General features: G+C 26.8%; 1 protein-coding gene across 1 annotated transcript in view; it reads right to left on the bottom strand.

The window, feature by feature from the left end:
* Positions 1-6245: 6245 nt before the first annotated feature.
* Positions 6246-19493, bottom strand: part of LOC111679067 (fatty-acid amide hydrolase 2-A) — a 37615-nt gene continuing 24367 nt past the window's right edge. The window contains exon 3 of the mRNA XM_023440557.2: positions 6246-8186. Within this exon, the coding sequence (XP_023296325.2) occupies positions 6783-8186 (1404 nt within the window). The 3' untranslated portion in view covers positions 6246-6782. The remainder of the gene's footprint in view (positions 8187-19493) is intronic.

The raw sequence follows: 19493 nt of genomic DNA, 5'->3' as shown, positions 1-19493 counted from the left end.
AAATAATAAGTAAATGGAAAAAAATCTAAATTAATTAAAACACTGATTATTTTTAAGTAAAATAAAAAATACTGCAGTATAATATTGTACGTGGCCTACGGGGTCAAATTCACTGTAGGTTTTTCTCAGCCGATTCAACACGGTAAATGAACACGTTTTTTATTTAATCTATCTACGTTATCACGGTTATCAATCAGGGTTACAATTGAAACCTCAAATGCGCAGAATATATTAAGGAACAATACAATTTTAAAGTATAATTTGAAACAAAATTAAATCTCCTTAAAAAAGGAATTTTATTTATTTCAAAAAATTTGTATAAATGAAAAAAATCCTTTGACTATTTTTTGTTTTTTTTTATTAGAGTTGTTTACAAGACGACTGTTTTAATACAAGTGAACGTTTTAGTTTGAAAACAATCTTCAAGAAGACCCGACCCGTATAATATGTCGTATCGTTGTACATACGTACAACAAAAACAAAGCATAAAATTTTGTTTAAGAAAAAAAAAACTTGTACGTTTTAATCATTGAGTATAATAACAACAACTTGTTTGGTGAGCTAGCACATGCCTGGAACTGGAATTAAACAAAACTTTGTTGGTAGTTTTTACTATCAAGTCTATTAATATGTATATAACAACTTCCAAAAAATTTACGTTTTTATATACATACTACATACACACGTTTGTAGACGAAATGTTTTTTTATGTATTTATCTCTGTACCGTTCTTAATCAAATGTCTAGCTATTTATTGAGATTACATATTTGGGTGTTTGAGAAAAATAGTTATTTTAATAATCTTTAAAAGTGTAGCCAGATCGAGATTAAAGAAAATATTCGTAAATGATTCTTTAATGGCCATCTGAGCGCACAGCAGGCCCGATAGAGGCCTAGTTTTATTTGATGTACAGTAAATCAACTAAGTTTTTTGCCTACCTTTTTTAAGAGAATTTTGTTTTTTGTTCATAAATAAAATTCGAATAAACAGGTAAAAAGTAAATATATGTTTTCCAATTAAAAATAGAGATTGTTTAAAATGGTAAAACCAAGAAAAACAAATTTTGGTGCATTTGATGTTGCATTTTATTATTTTTCATCAGAATTTGCATGTCAATAAAGTATTTTGCATATTGAGAATTCCGGTTAATTTCATTGGGGTTTTCAAATTATTTTTTACTTAATTATTTTTGAAATTTATTGTTTTATTGTTAAAAGGAAGAGTGATAAGTATTTTTCAATTGCAATTTGCAAAAATCATATCCTCATTGGGTGAAAATGAGATGTTATTTGCCTTAAAATATTTAAAGGATAATGATGAGGCAATTTCGATATAAAAAATTAGTTTATATTTGTAGAAGAAGAGTAAATCAATAAAATATAATTATGAAATGTTTAATCAATAACGTTTAAAAATACAAAATATAGTAATAGATGAAATGATCCAAAGAATTATTAGAAAAAACGCACTGAGTGGTGCTTCAAAATCTTTTATAAGGTTGAAAATCAGGATTTTATCATGTAATAGTTCTATAGTGGTATATGGTGATGTCCCCATACTTAGAGTGGCTAGGATGGTGCTTAGTGTTAGATTTATTGAATAAGAATCAATATTATAAAATTCTAAATAAAATTTACACAGTACTCCCCAAATAGATGGAGTTTCCGTAATGTAGTTTTTGTTTATCAATATAAAATGACCAAAAACCCGGATTATTTTTGTTATAATATATAGATTTATACCTAACAAAACTTTTTTCTAGGTCCAAATACATTGATTATCTAATATATCATGTATCCAATTCAAAATTACTTATTATTTTCTAAATTTAATGAAAGAAACGTTAGATTTCATGTTAAGTAAGTTAAGTAAGGATAATGAATCGGTTAAGAAATATTCAAATTTAATCGTTCCACTACTAAAATATCTAAAAAATGTTATTCTAATATATAGGAGTAATAAAAATATTAAATATTATAAAATAATGCAGCAATATTATAAAAAAAGGAACAAAAAACCTAAAAAAGCAAAATACTTTATTGACCCAAAAAATTAACAATACGTTCACATTTTATCAAAAATCTCGTTAATTAGTATAACGATTTTACTTTTTATGGTAGAAAATTAAAATATAAGATATTCTTTAAAAATATAACAAACAAATTGCTTTATTTTGCTAAAAATAATAGTTCACATAAAGTTTTTTCTTTAAATTTATAAAATTTTACATAGGCAAATTACTTAATTGATTCACTGTATATGCATCCTCCTTTCTAACTATCTAAATGATTCTTTAGATAACACATCCAACATTTTGTTTAACCCGCGAACAATAAGTTTTCTTTTTCAAACATTATAAAAAATTCGACGGATAGATTCTGATGTATGGTCTCTGGGTTTCTACTTTTTTCAAATTTTTTTGACCTGTGTTATTAAAAGAATATTTGACTTCTAGGAGAACATCTGGCATTACCATATATCACTAAAATTTACTTATATAAATACCATATAATTTTACAGCAATAAGCCCTTTAATTAATATTTTATTAATTAAAAAAAAACTTGAAAGATTCTATTTAATCCAAATTTTTTTGCCTTAATAGTAGGAATTTGATAAAAATTAACATATGGCAACTTTAAATTTGACTAGTGTGTGTTTAACTTTAGGGTAAGTATCAGGGATGGAAAAAAGAGAGTTTGTTTCAATATCAAAAACTATTTCAAAAGTACTTTTTTGGGTCTCAGAGTACTAAAATAATTTTTTGGCTAAAAGTTAGTAATTTCTTAAACTCATTTATATTTAGACATTTTTAAACGGTCGACAATGGAAGTAGAAAGGGCATCATTATATGTTAATATGATGAATTTTTGTCCGTCCTTCAATGTTAATCTATAATAATATATAATAATACCTGACATGGGACCTTACATAGCATATTTAGTCTTATAGTACCTCCGATTCTGAATAAGACATGAAACAGTAATTTGCCCAAATATTTGTGACTAAAATTGAATGCTTAATTACAAAACACTTCGTTATATATTAAAAGAAATTTAATTCTTCGATCATTTGGAAATCATTTGTTTTAAATTTAAATATTTTTTTTTCAAAATTGAAATTTCTGGTAATTCATAATAATAATTCAAATGTTAATAGAACCCCTTATGTAAACCAGTAATATTAAAAGTAAAGGAATCTTTAACAGAATTCCTTGTATGTTAAAATGTTGACATTTTTTATTTTACATAAACAACAATGGATTTTTAAAAACTATCTAACATTTTAACAACTACAACTGTTTATGAAAGGAAATATATTTTATTTACACCACAGCCAGAGCCTTTTTATTTACTAAAAATATAGATATAACAGTTTCAATATGTATGTCGTAATTGAAATGCTCCCCCTATAAACATTAGGTTGATATTTGAAAAAGGGCTTAAGTCAATTATGTCCACATTCGGAATAACAAAATATTAATATTGGCTTGTAAGCAACATTTTACTGACAACGTTGTAAGATTTGACAAGCGTGAATCACAGGTTTTGGTGACCTTTGTTCCCTTCAGAAATTACGTTTCACTTACAAACGTTTTACTTTCAAAAAATAAGTTTTTCATCAATTTCAATTGCCTTAATATATCGGAACCAAGGTAAAATTTATATATGCTATTGTGGGTCCATGACTAATTTTTCGATGTGTTATAAACGGAATGACAAACTCAATATACCCCCATCTTTTTTGATTATACCCACCATCAAAAAATATAGGGGTAAATTGATTTTGTCATTCCGTTTATAACACATCGAAAAATTGGTCATGGACCCACAATCAAAACATAAATTACTATTATTCATACCTACTGTAGGGCATTATAAGGTTGGTCACGCCCAACTATACTCTTATACGTACATATAAAGAACTTTTACCCTCGTAATTATCCATACAATATTGCCAAAATAAACCATCAATAAATGTATAAAGCATTTATGTTTAAAGTTTAGAAAATGTTTGAACATTTAGGATACAGATAAAAAAAAAATTCTAGATTGAAAGGAAAGCGCTGTGTATAGTTATCTACTTAAATTTTCAACATTATAGGTAAATTGCAGAATTGACATTTTTTAAATATTTTACAATTCTAATACAAACTGGTAAGAAAAGCAGGTGTTAACAATTGTCAACCGTTAAAACAAATTCAATATCTAAAAATGTATGTTAAAAGACAAATTTTATATAAAAATTGTTAAATTTAAGCGGCAAGGAAAAAATTCTTGAAATTTACCAAAAAAAAAAGAATAAATACAATTCGTCGCTACCAAAAACATTAAAAAAATAAAACCAGAAATCTTAAAGAAACTTTGTCTCAAAACCAGTACAATATATATACATACATACGTACCAACCGAAAGACGCACAGACAGACGTTATTAGGCAATCTACCCCATGCCACTTTACAAACGGCCTTGTGCCACTCAAGCAGAAACAACAAACTACCAACATAATATAACAAGTAGTAGTTGCAGATTTTTTGGCTGTAACATTTTTGGTTGATTTTGGCCAAAAAACAAACAAACAAATACTAGAATTTGGCAGTTATAATAAATTTTAAGTAAAACAACATTCAAACGAGAAAAATCAGAAAAAGAATCAGAACTACGAAAACAAACAACATTTATAATGCATTTAATAAAAATAAACAAACAAAAATAAATAAATTAAACTAAATTAAATGAAATATGAAATTTATAAAGCGTTGTGTTTCATTAATTAATTAATAAAAAAAGGAAAGAATAATTTATGTGATTTAATTATAAATTCGTTTAATAGAAATTATTTTATACATACACATTATGACTCAATTGTTTATAAAAATAACAATAAATGATAATGTTAAAGTGCCCTACAAGCAGTAAACATTTTCTTAAATTTTCCCTAAAAAAGCACTCGAAACTAGTTTAGAGTATAAACATGAACTATATCTATATTATTACTATCGAATCCATTATGATTTTTTCATAAATTGTTGCAAATATCCTAACTTATGTATCAAATAAATAAAAAGAATGTAGAGTCTAGATTTTTATTAGAAAATTTTATTATTTAAAGTTAATTTTTATATATGATTTTATTGTTGCTATTGCCGTCTTTTTTGGAGTATTGTAAATCATGTAATATTGTGTACATTACATTTTACATTATGCCACAAAAACTATAATTAAATCACTTTACATGTTTGTTAACAGAGGTTGATTGTTTGGAGGCCAACTTCTATGGTTTTTCCAACTAAAATGCATTTTTCGTCTAAAATATGTACTTTTTATAAATTGTGGAAATATAATGATTTTTACTACACCGTTTTTATTAAAAACAATTAATTACACAGACCAACAAAAATTTTGGAAAAATTCAAACCCAGAGACTAAAATATACTTTTCTAAAGGATGCTATGGAAAGCTGTCCTTAGAATTTATCCATCACATTTGTGTTTCATAAAGTTCTAAAAACTGACTAATTAACTAATGAAGGCTAAGGTTTTTCTAATCTTTGTTTAACCATTTCACGCACAAAACTAAACTGCTGGATTTTTTATGGCTATAACTCCACCACAATCTTTATTGTGACGTATATTGATTATTTTTGAAAAAAAAATGAAAAAAGTGTTTTCGAAGGATATCGCTGGATATTAACCATGTAGTGACAACACGTTAAGCCTATTGAGTATTTATAACTAACTAAATATCTATCTATCTATCTATCTATCTATCTATCTATCTATCTATCTATCTATCTATCTATCTATCTATCGATCTATCTATCTATCTATTTATCTATCTATCTATCTATCTATCTATCTATCTATCTATCTATCTATCTATCTATCTATCTATCTATCTATCTATCTATCTATCTATCTATCTATCTATCTATCTATCTATCTATCTATCTATCTATCTATCTATCTATCTATCTATCTATCTATCTATCTATCTATCTATCTATCTATCTATCTATCTATCTATCTATCTATCTATCGATCTATCTATCTATCTATCTATCTATCTATCTATCTATCTATCTATCTATCTATCTATCTATCTATCTATCTTAACTGTAAAAAACTACCGGTTAAACGGTAACTGGAGATGTGAAAATGGACTTAAATTTCTACGTTTCTTATTTTCAAAATATATATTTTATTCTACTTTAATGTTTAAAATAAAAACAAATAGTATTAACTTTATTTATATTTTTATTTACAAAATTTTAAAAGATTTATTTATATAATTAATGTATAAAAGAAATTATGTATATAAAAAATATAAAAGAAAAAAAAATAATCGTGATGTAAAAGATGAAACGAAATCTTTGATATGTTTAATTACGTAATTTTATGTTCAAAAATTATTTACATAATTTTGTATTATTCTTAAAATATTATGTAATTATTAAAAAAAAATTGAGAAGTTTATGAGAAAATAATTTAAAAAATTATAAATATTTAAAAGAACAATTTAAAAAATAATAAAATGTGTGTCAACACTATTGACAGTGAAAATTTGAGATTTAGTTAATTGTTACGTATAAAACGTAACTTGTCGTAATATATATAAAATTTTAAGTAAATTACTTAAACAAATTGTAATGAAGTCAAACTATAAAAAAATTGCAATTGGTTTTAAAAAATCCATAAAATGTGATGTTAAGATGAATGAAAAAAATTAAATCTATGAAATAATGATAAATGATCTAATTGTTTTAAGTATATTAATTTATACTTTAGTCAATACGTTTACTAGAATCCTCCGATGGTGGTCTTACCCAACCACCATAACGTCTTTCCATTTCTCGTGCCACAGCTAGACACAAATGATCCTGTCCCGGATTCGCCACTACTTGTATACCCATGGGTAGACGACGTCTATCTAAACCAATCATACAATTGGTTACGGGTAAACCCAAGGTATTGAAAATGGCCATATACATGGGCTCCAATAACTTATGATAGATTTGATAATGCTGATGGGCTGTATTCGGGAATGTGGGATAAATGAAAACCCCATCATTACCCAGCAATTCTTTGAATTCAGTCTTTAAAGCCTCAATAATGGTGGCTAAATGTTTGTGTCGTGAATTTGGTATGATTTTCATGAAGTTTTGCAAATGACCAAATATAACCGAAGGTAGTATGCTGTCGGAACAGCCAAAGAAATATTTTACCGTTTCGGTACAAACTGTTTTGGGTCTTTGGCCTTCTTCGGTTTTGTGGTAAATAGTTTCAATATTTTTCATGGTTAACATGGCTGAGAGTGATATGTCTAAAGACCATTTCATTTTACGTATATTAACACGTTTGGCATTGAAATCATTTGCTACACGATTTATAGCAGCATGCAAATCACGACTCAAAGGTCTCATCATACCCGAAGGACCATCGTTATCCATAAAGAAGAAACGTATACCGGTAACACTTATTTCCTTTTCCAATGTAAGCTTAGGACCGGTAGGATCAGTCATACATCTCAACAGCAAAGGCAAATCCTTGGCATATCTGGTCATGGGAGCTATGGTGAAAAAATCACCCCATTTAGGAAAATCAGATGTAGGATGATGACCTTTAAACGAAACCGCATACGGTGTTGGTTTATGGCCCCATATACCACTAAACATGGCCGGCAATCTAGAGGAACCTCCAATATCCGATGTTAAACCCAGCAATGAGGCTCCACTAGCTAATAAAGCAGCTTCTCCACCCGATGAACCACCCGGTGTTCTTTTTAAATCGTAAGGATTTCTTGTCTGACCCGTAACGTTGTTATACGTCTCCCATAGCAGACACAACTCGGGAGTATTGGATACTAGCAGTATAATACCACCATAACGTTTTATTTGTTCTACCACAGGTGCATCAGATTTTGCTATTTGTGGTGTTTTAAAAACACGTCCCGCTTGATTTGTCATTCCCTTAACGGCTATGGATTCCTTCACTGTCACCGGTATGCCTAGAAGAGGAGTATTTTCTTCCATTTCCTCTTCCGTACTCAGACCCATTTCGATTATACGATCTACCTCGCGGGCTTCCTGTAATGCCTCCTCAAAACGATCTTGTACAATGGCATTTATCAGAGGATTCACCTGTTTACATCGCTCTATATAGGCTTCCACCACTTCTTCACTTTTGATCTGTAATAAAGATAAATTTAATAAATTATTTATAAAGATCTAGATTCTTGAATTTTATTTATTAAAATAAATGAGCTTTTAACACAAACATTAATGTTTTTATACAAACACACGTGTGTGTGATTTAAATAATTAAATAGTTTAAGGTTTGTGCATTTCCAGACAAACAGACTTCAACCCTGATTAATGCAAAATTATTCATTGATAATTTTGTAATCCTAGTTAACAAGCGTTTAACTAGCGTGTTAATTAAACTATGTTGTATTTCTTTCCAAAGAAAAGTATCCACCAGTTAGATAACTAAAGAAAAAGATCGAACAATTAAGGCGAATTAAAAGATAAAGAAAAAAAGTTATTAAAAATAATAAATAAAAGTAGAAAGTCCATAAATAGGCCACGTATATACTGAAAATCTGTATAATGTTAATTTAAGGCTTAAAAGGGGAAGACAGGATAAAAACCTAAAATTACGGTTTATTTTTATATATTAAGAAATTTAGAGCCGTTGAAAATATAAATTATAGCTCAATCTATTACCTATAGAATTTCAATTTTATTCTTATTCCAAAACATAGAAAATTCAAAGCACATTTTCTATAAAACATTTAAAAACATTGAATTAATTCGGTTTTTGTTTCAAATAAAATTGTTCCTTCGCAGTAAACAAATAGTTATTTATTTTTAAAATGATAATAAAGTTTGTTTGTTTTATTTTATATTTGCATTTCACTAACCTTTGGCTGCTATATGTTACTCATATTTGTACATTTCCATTTAAAAGTACCCAGCAAAACCTTTTTCTTACCCGATAAGTGGGCAGGTAATATTGGAGAATTGTGTGAGTAGTTACATTTTGGGTGAATAACTGTCGATGGCCAAAAAATTGCTACCTAGTATTTTTTCGCATATAAAAATGCCTTTACAGTTTGTTTATGCTTTCTATTCTATTCTCCTACTCAATGTCCCATTAAAAAGTTTTTTTTATTATTCTATCTAGAATGGTTTCTACAGAAACGTAAATATCAACAGTTCTTTAAAAACTTCCGATTTGGTATAGAATTAGAAACACTAACTAATTTATTATTAGACATACACTATAGACAATTGGATAAAATAATAATAATAATGTAGTTATTTCATACATTACAAAGTAATGTATGAAATAAATACATTACCTACAATACTTATAACCAAAATTTCCAAATATTTTTCTGGATAGAGTAAGTATATTTAAGAATTATTAATCATATTTAATCACTTTAAACTTAATATGATGTCTTAGATATTTTATTGAAAAGTTTTCAAACAATAAAAAGTTTATAGAATCTTTTTGGTGCGATTATTCTCTTACACACAGATGAATAATGTACCCTGTTGAAACGTACCGGAAGTAATGCTAAAGCTTTGTATACACGATTGTGCGATCTTACAATATTGGCAGAAAACTGTTTGGAAAATGATAAGAGTTTAAACATTTACTGCCAACGTTGTAAGATCTGACAACCGTTTTACAACAGCTTTAAGTTGATTAGCTTACACCATTAATTATATATTAAATTTTATATAAGAGTGTATTTATAAATCAATATATGCAAGGAGATTTATGACAATTTAAATAATATTATTTTTAAATATTTATATTTTTCATCATCAATTCTCATTAAGTTTTTCATCAAATCTTCAAAGAGATTTACAACAATTTAAATAATATTATTAATAATAAATCTCGAAATTGTCATCAACTTTTTCATTATCTGTTATATTTATGAATCATATTTAACGGGGTTTCGATATGGAAATCATTGCATTTAGTAACACATTTCAGTTAATTGTCGATAATTAAAATCATTATCTCTTTAATAATAAACTTTTTATATGTAGATAATGTGTTTCCAATTACATTAGATGTATTTTTTTTTTAAATGTCATTATAGAAACAAAACAAATGTATATTTATTATTGCACACGCTTAAAAATTGCATAACACAGGGAAACAGAATTTACAAAAAAAAGTCCAAATACCTATACCAAAGTACAGGATTTTCAGATATCATGTCATATAAGTCAATAAATATAAGAGATTGTTTAAGAGCACGGGTTTGAATTGGCAATTAAATGCCTATTAATACTCAGATTTGTTAATCCAAAAATAAATTTAAACTGATGTAAATTTATGGTTTTGTGCACAAAATTTAACTTCGCAGTATTGTCATACAAAACAACAGAAGACATAAATGCCAAAAAAATAATTTATACTAATCAAAAAATCAACCATAATTTGCATCAGCTGTTTACATTTTTGCATTTCTTGCTCAAGTTTAAACTACGTCCTTATAGATAAAGGTGTCTTCGTGCATCAACGCAGCTGTTTTGATCGATAAATTTGAATTCAGCGCTGCTTAATACTTTTAAAAAGTTTCTACATTGGCCTCTGATTTAGAAATTTGTTGGTCTGTGTTATTAAAAATGTTTAAAAACAAGTAGGAAAGTATAGTCGGGCATGGCCGACCATATAACACCCTACACCATGAGTATATTTTTAAAATTTTATATTTTATAAATTTCTTAAGAAATTTTTATGTTGAATTTTACCTTAATTCCAAAGTATTTAAGCAATGTACAAATGGTTACAAGTCAATTTTAGACGTTTAAGACTTTTTTGAAGGGGGGTTTGTATGGGGGCTGGGGTTAAATAAGGGCCGATCATTGCGAAAATCTGTCATTTATACTTATATAAAACTTATTTGTGTCAATTTTTTGTGAGAATATTGACGTAATTATGGCATAAAAAGTCCAAATCGGGAGGTACGGTTGTATGAGGGCTAGGTGAAATAATGGAACGATTTTAACAATTTTCAATAGGCTACGTCTCTGTGCCAAAATCATGCTTGGTCCAAATTTCATCAAATTATCTCGAAAATTGCGGCATGTACCTTGCGCACAAGGTTAACATGGACAGCCAGCCAGCCGGACAGACGGACGGACATGTCATAATCGACTCAAAAAATGATTCTGAATCGAACGGTATACTTTAAAGTGGGTATTGGACAAATATTTTTGTGTGTTACAAACATCAGCACAAACGTAAAATACACTTTCCACTATAGTGGTGTAGGATATAAAAACAACTAAAAAAGTATAGTCGGACTTGACTGTCTTATAATTTATAATTAAGTAGAGTTATCATTTAATTTCGATATATTTATTAAATTGAAGGGGACTTAGTAGGTCTCGACCGTGGATTAACGGTTTTACATAAAACTAGTTGTACCGATTTTCCTAGAGATGTTAATAAACAAACATTTGTATTTATTAGATCTAAAGAATTATTCGGGTAGTAGAATTGTAAGGGAAATGAAAAATATAATAGGCGATTTAAATAAATATTGATAGTCCTTTTGCTAAAGAGTTACAGCTAATCTCCTGTGTTACTCTTCGACATTAAATGGGAATAGAGAAATCTATTTTGAATCGGCTGTTATTTCTTGTATGGAAGATATTTCTGGGATAAGTCTCTACAATATCATAGTTGTTTTAACTCTGGAAATAGTTAGTAGTTTTTAAAGGAAATGACTCCAATAACCAAAACGGTATCACAACAGGATCAAAATTAGACAGACTCACGTGAGTCACTTAAATTTGTTTGAGTAGCTACCCTTCGGAACATATCAGTTAAGTAAAGCGAAGTTGTAATTAAACAGATAATCAAACAATTGTTTGTTCATTAAATAAATGTTGAGAAAGTGTGTACTAATAACTACGTAAATAATCATAAATATGCATAAATTTACATAAATAGAGCAAGTTTTTTTTTTTACTTACTAAAGTTTAACTTTTACATTTCTGAGTAATATGCATAAAAACTAAACTACATCTCCAATGAAATTAACTGATTTTCGAAAAACTATATTTAAAAGGAACCAGCTGTGTTTTTTAGAATGTACTTGAACTTTAAACCATTTTATGTAAAATTTTATGAAATACTCACGAATAAAAACATTTTATAATTATTTTATTTTTTTAATATTTAATAATTTAAACAAAAATTATTATTACATATAATATTAAAATTGCATATAATTATGTTAATATTAAAAAAAACAATACAAACAATATATATACTACATGTTATTACCAGAGTACATATCCGTATCTGTTCGTATCTTAACCTTAAATACAAACAAAAATTATAATCATATTATTACAACTTTTATGGTTCACTAAATTAAATATGTACGAGTATCTACAATTGCTAACAATAGTTAATAATAATTTCATTATGAAATAATATAATTTTGTTATATAAGCAGAGTTAACTATGCAAACATTATATAGTCAAGGTTAGTTTAAAATTTATGCATTATTATTAAAGTATAGATACATATACTTTTTGTGTACTTTATGGTGAATGGGGTTGGTAGAATTTTCAGAAGGATGCTAATTGCAAATAATTTGTTCAAGTAGTTTTTATACCCTCTATCAAAAAAGAGGCGGAAATATATATTTTGGGTCCTTATAAAATTCCAAGACGATCTAACCATGTCTCTTGTGTCAGTTGAAAACACAATAGAGTCCGAACGGAAAGAGCTAAGAGCTGAAATGATACACAATGTGTTTTTTGGTATTGAAAGTGGGAAATATCGGCCGATGTTTTCACCTAGCCTCCATATACGTAGCAATACAGTTTAAGGAGACATAACTGGTTAAAAACTGATCCTCGGCCAAAGTTTTCATTTAGCCCTTATACAAGTGGCCTTGTAATAATTGCATTAAGCCCTATAATTAATATTACCCTAATGTTTTTAAAATGTAGCATTCCTTTTACGAAATAATATTTGAACAAGCTATCTATCTATCTATCTATCTATCTATCTATCTATCTATCTATCTATCTATCTATCTATCTATCTATCTATATATATATATATATATTATATATATATATATATATATATATATATCTATCTATCTATCTATCTATCTATCTATCTATCTATCTATCTATCTATCTATCTATCTATCTATCTATCTATCTATCTATCTATCTATCTATATATCTATCTATCTATCTATCTATCTATCTATCTATCTATCTATCTATCTATCTATCTATCTATCTATCTATCTATCTATCTATCTATCTATCTATCTATCTATCTATCTATCTATCTATCTATCTATCTGTCTATCTATCTATCTATCTATCTATCTATCTATCTATCTATCTATCTATCTATCTATCTATCTATCTATCTATCTATCTATCTATATATCTATCTATTTTTCTATCTATCTATCTATCTATCTATCTATCTATCTATCTATCTATCTATCTATCCATCTATCTAGCCTCCATATACGTAGCAATACAGTTTAAGGAGACATAACTGGTTAAAAACTGACCCTCGGCCAAAGTTTTCATTAAGCCCTTATACAAGTGGCCTTGTAATAATTGCATCAAGCCCTATAATTAATATTACCCTAATGTTTTTAAAATGTAGCATTCCTTTTACGAAATAATATTTGAACAAGCTATCTATCTATCTATCCATCTTCTATCTATCTATCTATCTATCTATCTATATATATATATATATATATATATATATATATATATATATATATATATATATATATATATATATATATATATATATATATATATATATATATATATATATATATATATATATATATATATATATATATATATATATATATATATATATATATATATATATATATATATATATATATATATATATATATATATATATATATATATATATATATATATATATATATATATATATATATATATATATATATATATATATATATATATATATATATATATATATATATATATATATATATATATATATATATATATATATATATATATATATATATATATATATATATATATATATATATATATATATATATATATATATATATATATATAATATCTAATATCTATCTATCTACTTATCTGTCTATCTATCTTTCTGTCTGTCTGTCGTAACGCCAGCCAGACTTCTAGCATACAGACACGGAGACTAAATGATCAAAACGAGGAAAATTGGTGTTTGATAAGACTTTTTGATCTGAGAATTAGCCAATTAAGATTTATGTATATACATATTAATATTTTGAAGTAATTTTTTAAACAATTATCCAATTAAGATTTATGTATAAACATATTAATATTTTGAAGTGATTTTTTAAACAAGAACCAAAAATCAAACGAAATTATAAACCGATTTTTTTAAATGTATAATATCACATAGAATTAGAATTAAGAAATTTTATAATGATGTCGACACAATGGAATCATATTTATAAAAACTTTTTATCAAACACGTGATTAGTACATATAATTATTTTGAAATAAATGTTTTATTCTTTCCCTTTTTAAAGTCTCTTCTCTTAAATCAAGGACATTTCAATTTGAAATTTTACATCTCGTCTCATTTCGCTAAAAGACTTGTCAATCTAATATTTTTAATTTTTATATATGTTTTAGTTGATCTAAATAATTTTTATTCAAAGAAAAAAACCTTCAATGATAAGTATCACATTTGAACATACATAATTTTAATGGATTGACAGACAACCAATTATAGTCTACCTAAATAAAATGTAAGATTAATGTAAATGTGAAATTCCTAAAGTTATCGTATGCATTTGAAGTTGACTACAGTGAAGACGTGCTTTAATGAACCAAACTTTAGATTATTTGTATTAGTAAAAAATAATAGAAAATTAGAAGAATTTGTTTTTAGTTCTTAAAATTTTGTGTATTAGAAAAGATTTTCAAACATTTAGAAAAATCTAATTTTGTTCGTTATAACCATATACATTTATCTTTAAAATGTAGTTTTAATATAAAATGTAAATATGTGTTTGAAAAATTATTAATTTTGCAATAAGTTACTGTAAAAAAAAAAAATATTGAATGAATGTAAATATGTTTAGTAGAAAATCGTGTGTATATTTACTTAATAGACAGCTATCAATAACCAATATCAACGGATTGTCGATAGAGAGTGGAAACATATTTAAGTCATGTAAATAAGTACAGTAGCAAATTTAAAATATTTGTTTTAAAGCAAGTAGTAACGATCAAATAATAGTGCAACAAAAAGTAATATACATCATGGTAAAAATCGCTTGAATAAAACATAATGTAAATGATTGCTTTGTTGATTTAGAGAAACTAATATTGTATTCATAATTTTTATAAGAATCTAATTAATGTAAAGAACCAAAAATCATTGGATTTTATTAGTTCCTCTCAGAAATTTGTTTCGCTCATTACGAGCTCAAATTATTACTTCAACAATGAAATTAACAAGTTTTTAAGAACCAATCTGCTTGCTAAATTTTATAACGATCGGTTCATATTTGGCTCTATACGCCATATAAGATCCTCATCGGAAAATTACACTACCCTCTACCATTATCAGTTTACACACATGTTCCCCTCAGAAAATAACTCATGACGGGCTCAAAAAATAAAGAAGTATCTTAGAAAGCAACATCTCTCTACGAAGTGAGGATCGGTTTATATTTACCCAATGATTAAAGCCAATATGCGATACCATCTATTAAGGTCTTATACATAAACAGATAAAAAAATTAATTGTTATTTACAAATATAGGTTTTTATCATTGAAACATATGATCTGATGATGAATATATAAGAATTGGCATAGCTGTACATCACACTCTTACTTGTTTTAGTTTACTTTTGAATCGCAAAGAAAGAGATATTTCTTTTAATAGTCTGAATTTCAAAAGGTACAACATACATTGTTGTTGCTTTGATTGTGCTGTTGTCAATAGGTTTATATTTATGTTGTTGTTTTAGTAGATGTATAAATTGTTGTATATCCAATGAGTGAACATGGCATGACCATCAAATACTTTATCAACATCAACTACATCGTCATCAAAAAAAATGTAAAGACTATACATAAATACAAGTTTAACAATACTTATTTTTTGCAAAGATATATAAATACATACATATGTATATGCATAAGTGCATTAGGGTATAACTTTTTTTACAATTTTCAAAAATTTCAAATCGGTCCAGTCCACTCTTTTATACTCTATTTGGAATGAATAGGGCCGATTTGAATTTTTTTTAAAAATTGTTTAAAAGTTATAATCCTAGTACAGATATTGCTTATTTAGTACATGACTTTTATAATTCAAAAGAGTAAAAAAGTTTGAAAAAGTAGAAAATATAAGTTTATTGTCAAATTTACAAACGATGTCGTATCGTTGTAGTGTTGTATGTCATAAAAAATGTTCAAATAAATTTTTTTAAACAAAAACCAAAAAATTATGACGATACAATCGTACAACACCGATTGTAATTTGGACAAATATGTTTCTCGTCTAAACGGACCGTACAATAGCCAGTTAAGAGTAAAATTTAAATTATATTTGTATCTATATCTATTCGTTTGTAATAAAGCCATTTTTATTGAAAACTGATATCTTGAGAGAGTGAATTATGGACGTTTGTTGCAATTATATGTAATTTATCGCTTCAAAGTCTTATTCGGCAGAACCAATTGCATTGACATGGCTGAATCAGCCAATCAGTCCATCTATAAGTCAATGTGACTTGGAACTTTTAAGATTTTTATTGTCTGTTTGGGAATAGTGATGCAGGGTATAATATAAATTCTATCTATCTATCTATCTATCTATCTATCTATCTATCTATCTATCTATCTATCTATCTATCTATCTATCTATCTATCTATCTATCTATCTATCTATCTATCTATCTATCTATCTATCTATCTATCTATCTATCTATCTATCTATCTATCTATCTATCTATCTATCTATCTATCTATCTATCTATCTATCTATCTATCTATCTATCTATCTATCTATCTATCTATCTATCTATATATCTATCTATCTATCTATCTGTCTGTCTGTCTGTCTGTCTGTCTGTCTGTCTGTCTGTCTGTCTGCCTGTCTGTCTATCTATCTAATCATTAAAAATCATTCATATTTTGAGTTATACCAGTATTGTAATAAACAGGGTATATGTGAATACTTGATAAACTATATTTTTTATGCTCACACATTTATCATATAAAATACAATTTCATGTTGTAAATACATTTCATTTGTCGGTATGGTTTTGAATTTTTCAAGATAGAAGATTTATTTAAAGCCGACAATGGGTTTTATGGGTAAAAAAATATGTTTAGCAACAAACTAACACACGCACAGGAATAATGACTAAGTGCAGCAAGATATTTTTTTTTTGTTTTTAAGAAAAATGTTTATGTTATTTGAACCTTACATACAATGGGTATTTCAAAATTGACAAAGTTATTCCATCAAGGTTGAAAATATTTCTACAGACATGTTAGAGAAGCTGTATTAATTCCCTTATAAAATGCAGATACAAAGGAACTTAAGTGTTAAACGAATAGATCACGTTCCATACTTTAATCTCAGTATTTTAATTATTTTTTATGTATAAAAAATTTTAAGAACAATTTCTAGGTTAATGGTTTTATTTAAAATATTTGTTAATTATTTTTCTTTACCAATTAAAAGAGAAACTTTGTTAAAAAAAGATTATCACAAACAAATTACAAGAACCGTTAAGTTATTAAAATCACATCTATTAATTACATTATTCAACAGAAATATTAAAATTATTCAACTGAATCATTAAATTGAAAGTAAAAAAAGTCAATACATAATAATCTTTCAAATCATGGAATTTTACAAAACTACAAGTTGAGGAGTTCATAGACATACGTAATGATTTTATATTCGCAGAAATATAATTTGAAAATACTTCATTATTTCTATGAATAGGTTAATTAAGGTCACTCACTAAAAACAGCAAGATGTGATGTTAACAATAATATGTATTGTTGTTTTAATATATATTTATTTATTAAATAATTGTCATTTTTTCTAGTAGCTATTAATTGTAACACCTAGTGTCAAGCTATTCAGCTTGTTTATTTAAAAGTGTTTTTAGTTTATTGCTAAAATGATTTACATACATATTAAGTTTTTAATTAAAGTCTGGAATTTAATCGCCGAAAAATAATAATATCTACATAATAAACTAAGTCGTTGTTATTTTAAGACCACTCGTGCATACTTAAAAAAAATTATTTAAAATTAGTTTAAATTGTTTTCTTTAAAATTTTACAGAATATTCGCATTTTTGTCATATAAATGCAAAAACTACTTTAGTTTTAGTTTTTATTATTTTAAATTTTTTTTTGTTTTAGTTAAAAGACCTCAAGTTCATTGCTAAAAACTGACATCTAAAACTTTTTGTTTTCTTTTACCCACCCATTTTCGTATTAAATAATAAACTTGACACACACTCTTACAATCGGATGTACGAATGATAAGCCTAAATAAATAGTTACATAGTTTAATTTTATTTTGGATACCCTACACTATAATTAGGACAAGTCCTCATAAAAGGTAATCTTCAGATTTAGATTTGGCTGATATGTATCAAAATAAATGTATCCACTGTAACTGAGAGAGTTCTTCATCGATCTTGTTAAAAAACCTGAAAAATTTATCCCGATTAGAATACATTGGACTCAAAAGTTAGGTCACTTGACATGAAATCTCTATAACGGGTAAAAATATCTAATTAATATTACTATCTAAGTATGAATGAATGTCGAAGTGCTTTACGTGAACACCACCGTGAAGGTGGTCTTTTTCAACCACTGTGTAAGCTTTTGCAAAGACCTTCCCGTTGTGTATCTGACACGCTAGTGGCAATTTATGTACAAGGATTTTCGGGCCCTATATACGTGCACTTTGCTCGAACTATCTAATCTCTTGCCATAGTAGTTCCGTTGGGAAATGGCAGCTCAATCATACCCCAACAAGGAAAAGGAAATTACTAGTTTAGAGACAACAGACAACGCAATATGAAAACCGATTGATGTTGTGACGAATACTCATATCGCTAGAGAATTCTCATCAACTATAACTCACCTCTGTGAGTTGTCTCGCGAACGTAATTGGTAGTCCGAAGCACGAATCCATTTTATTTGACAAGACATATTTCAGTAGCTACAAAGAACTACAGTGATAAGTTGACCATGTTTTAGAGTAAACTCCAACACACTCAACCATGTTAAACTAATAAAATAAAGATTAACCATAGACTATCTTACTCCGTTTTGCCAAACCTTAGTTCAGTACATCCCATCCGACACTCTAAACATCACTTCTTCCAATTATCCTCAGATACAACTCAGAATCCCTCTA

Source organism: Lucilia cuprina, chromosome 4 (assembly GCF_022045245.1).
Source record: "Lucilia cuprina isolate Lc7/37 chromosome 4, ASM2204524v1, whole genome shotgun sequence".
In the NCBI taxonomy this organism is placed as follows: domain Eukaryota; kingdom Metazoa; phylum Arthropoda; class Insecta; order Diptera; family Calliphoridae; genus Lucilia; species Lucilia cuprina.
The sequence above is the reverse complement of the archived record's forward strand: the minus strand, read 5'-3'. Positions and strand labels throughout refer to the sequence as shown.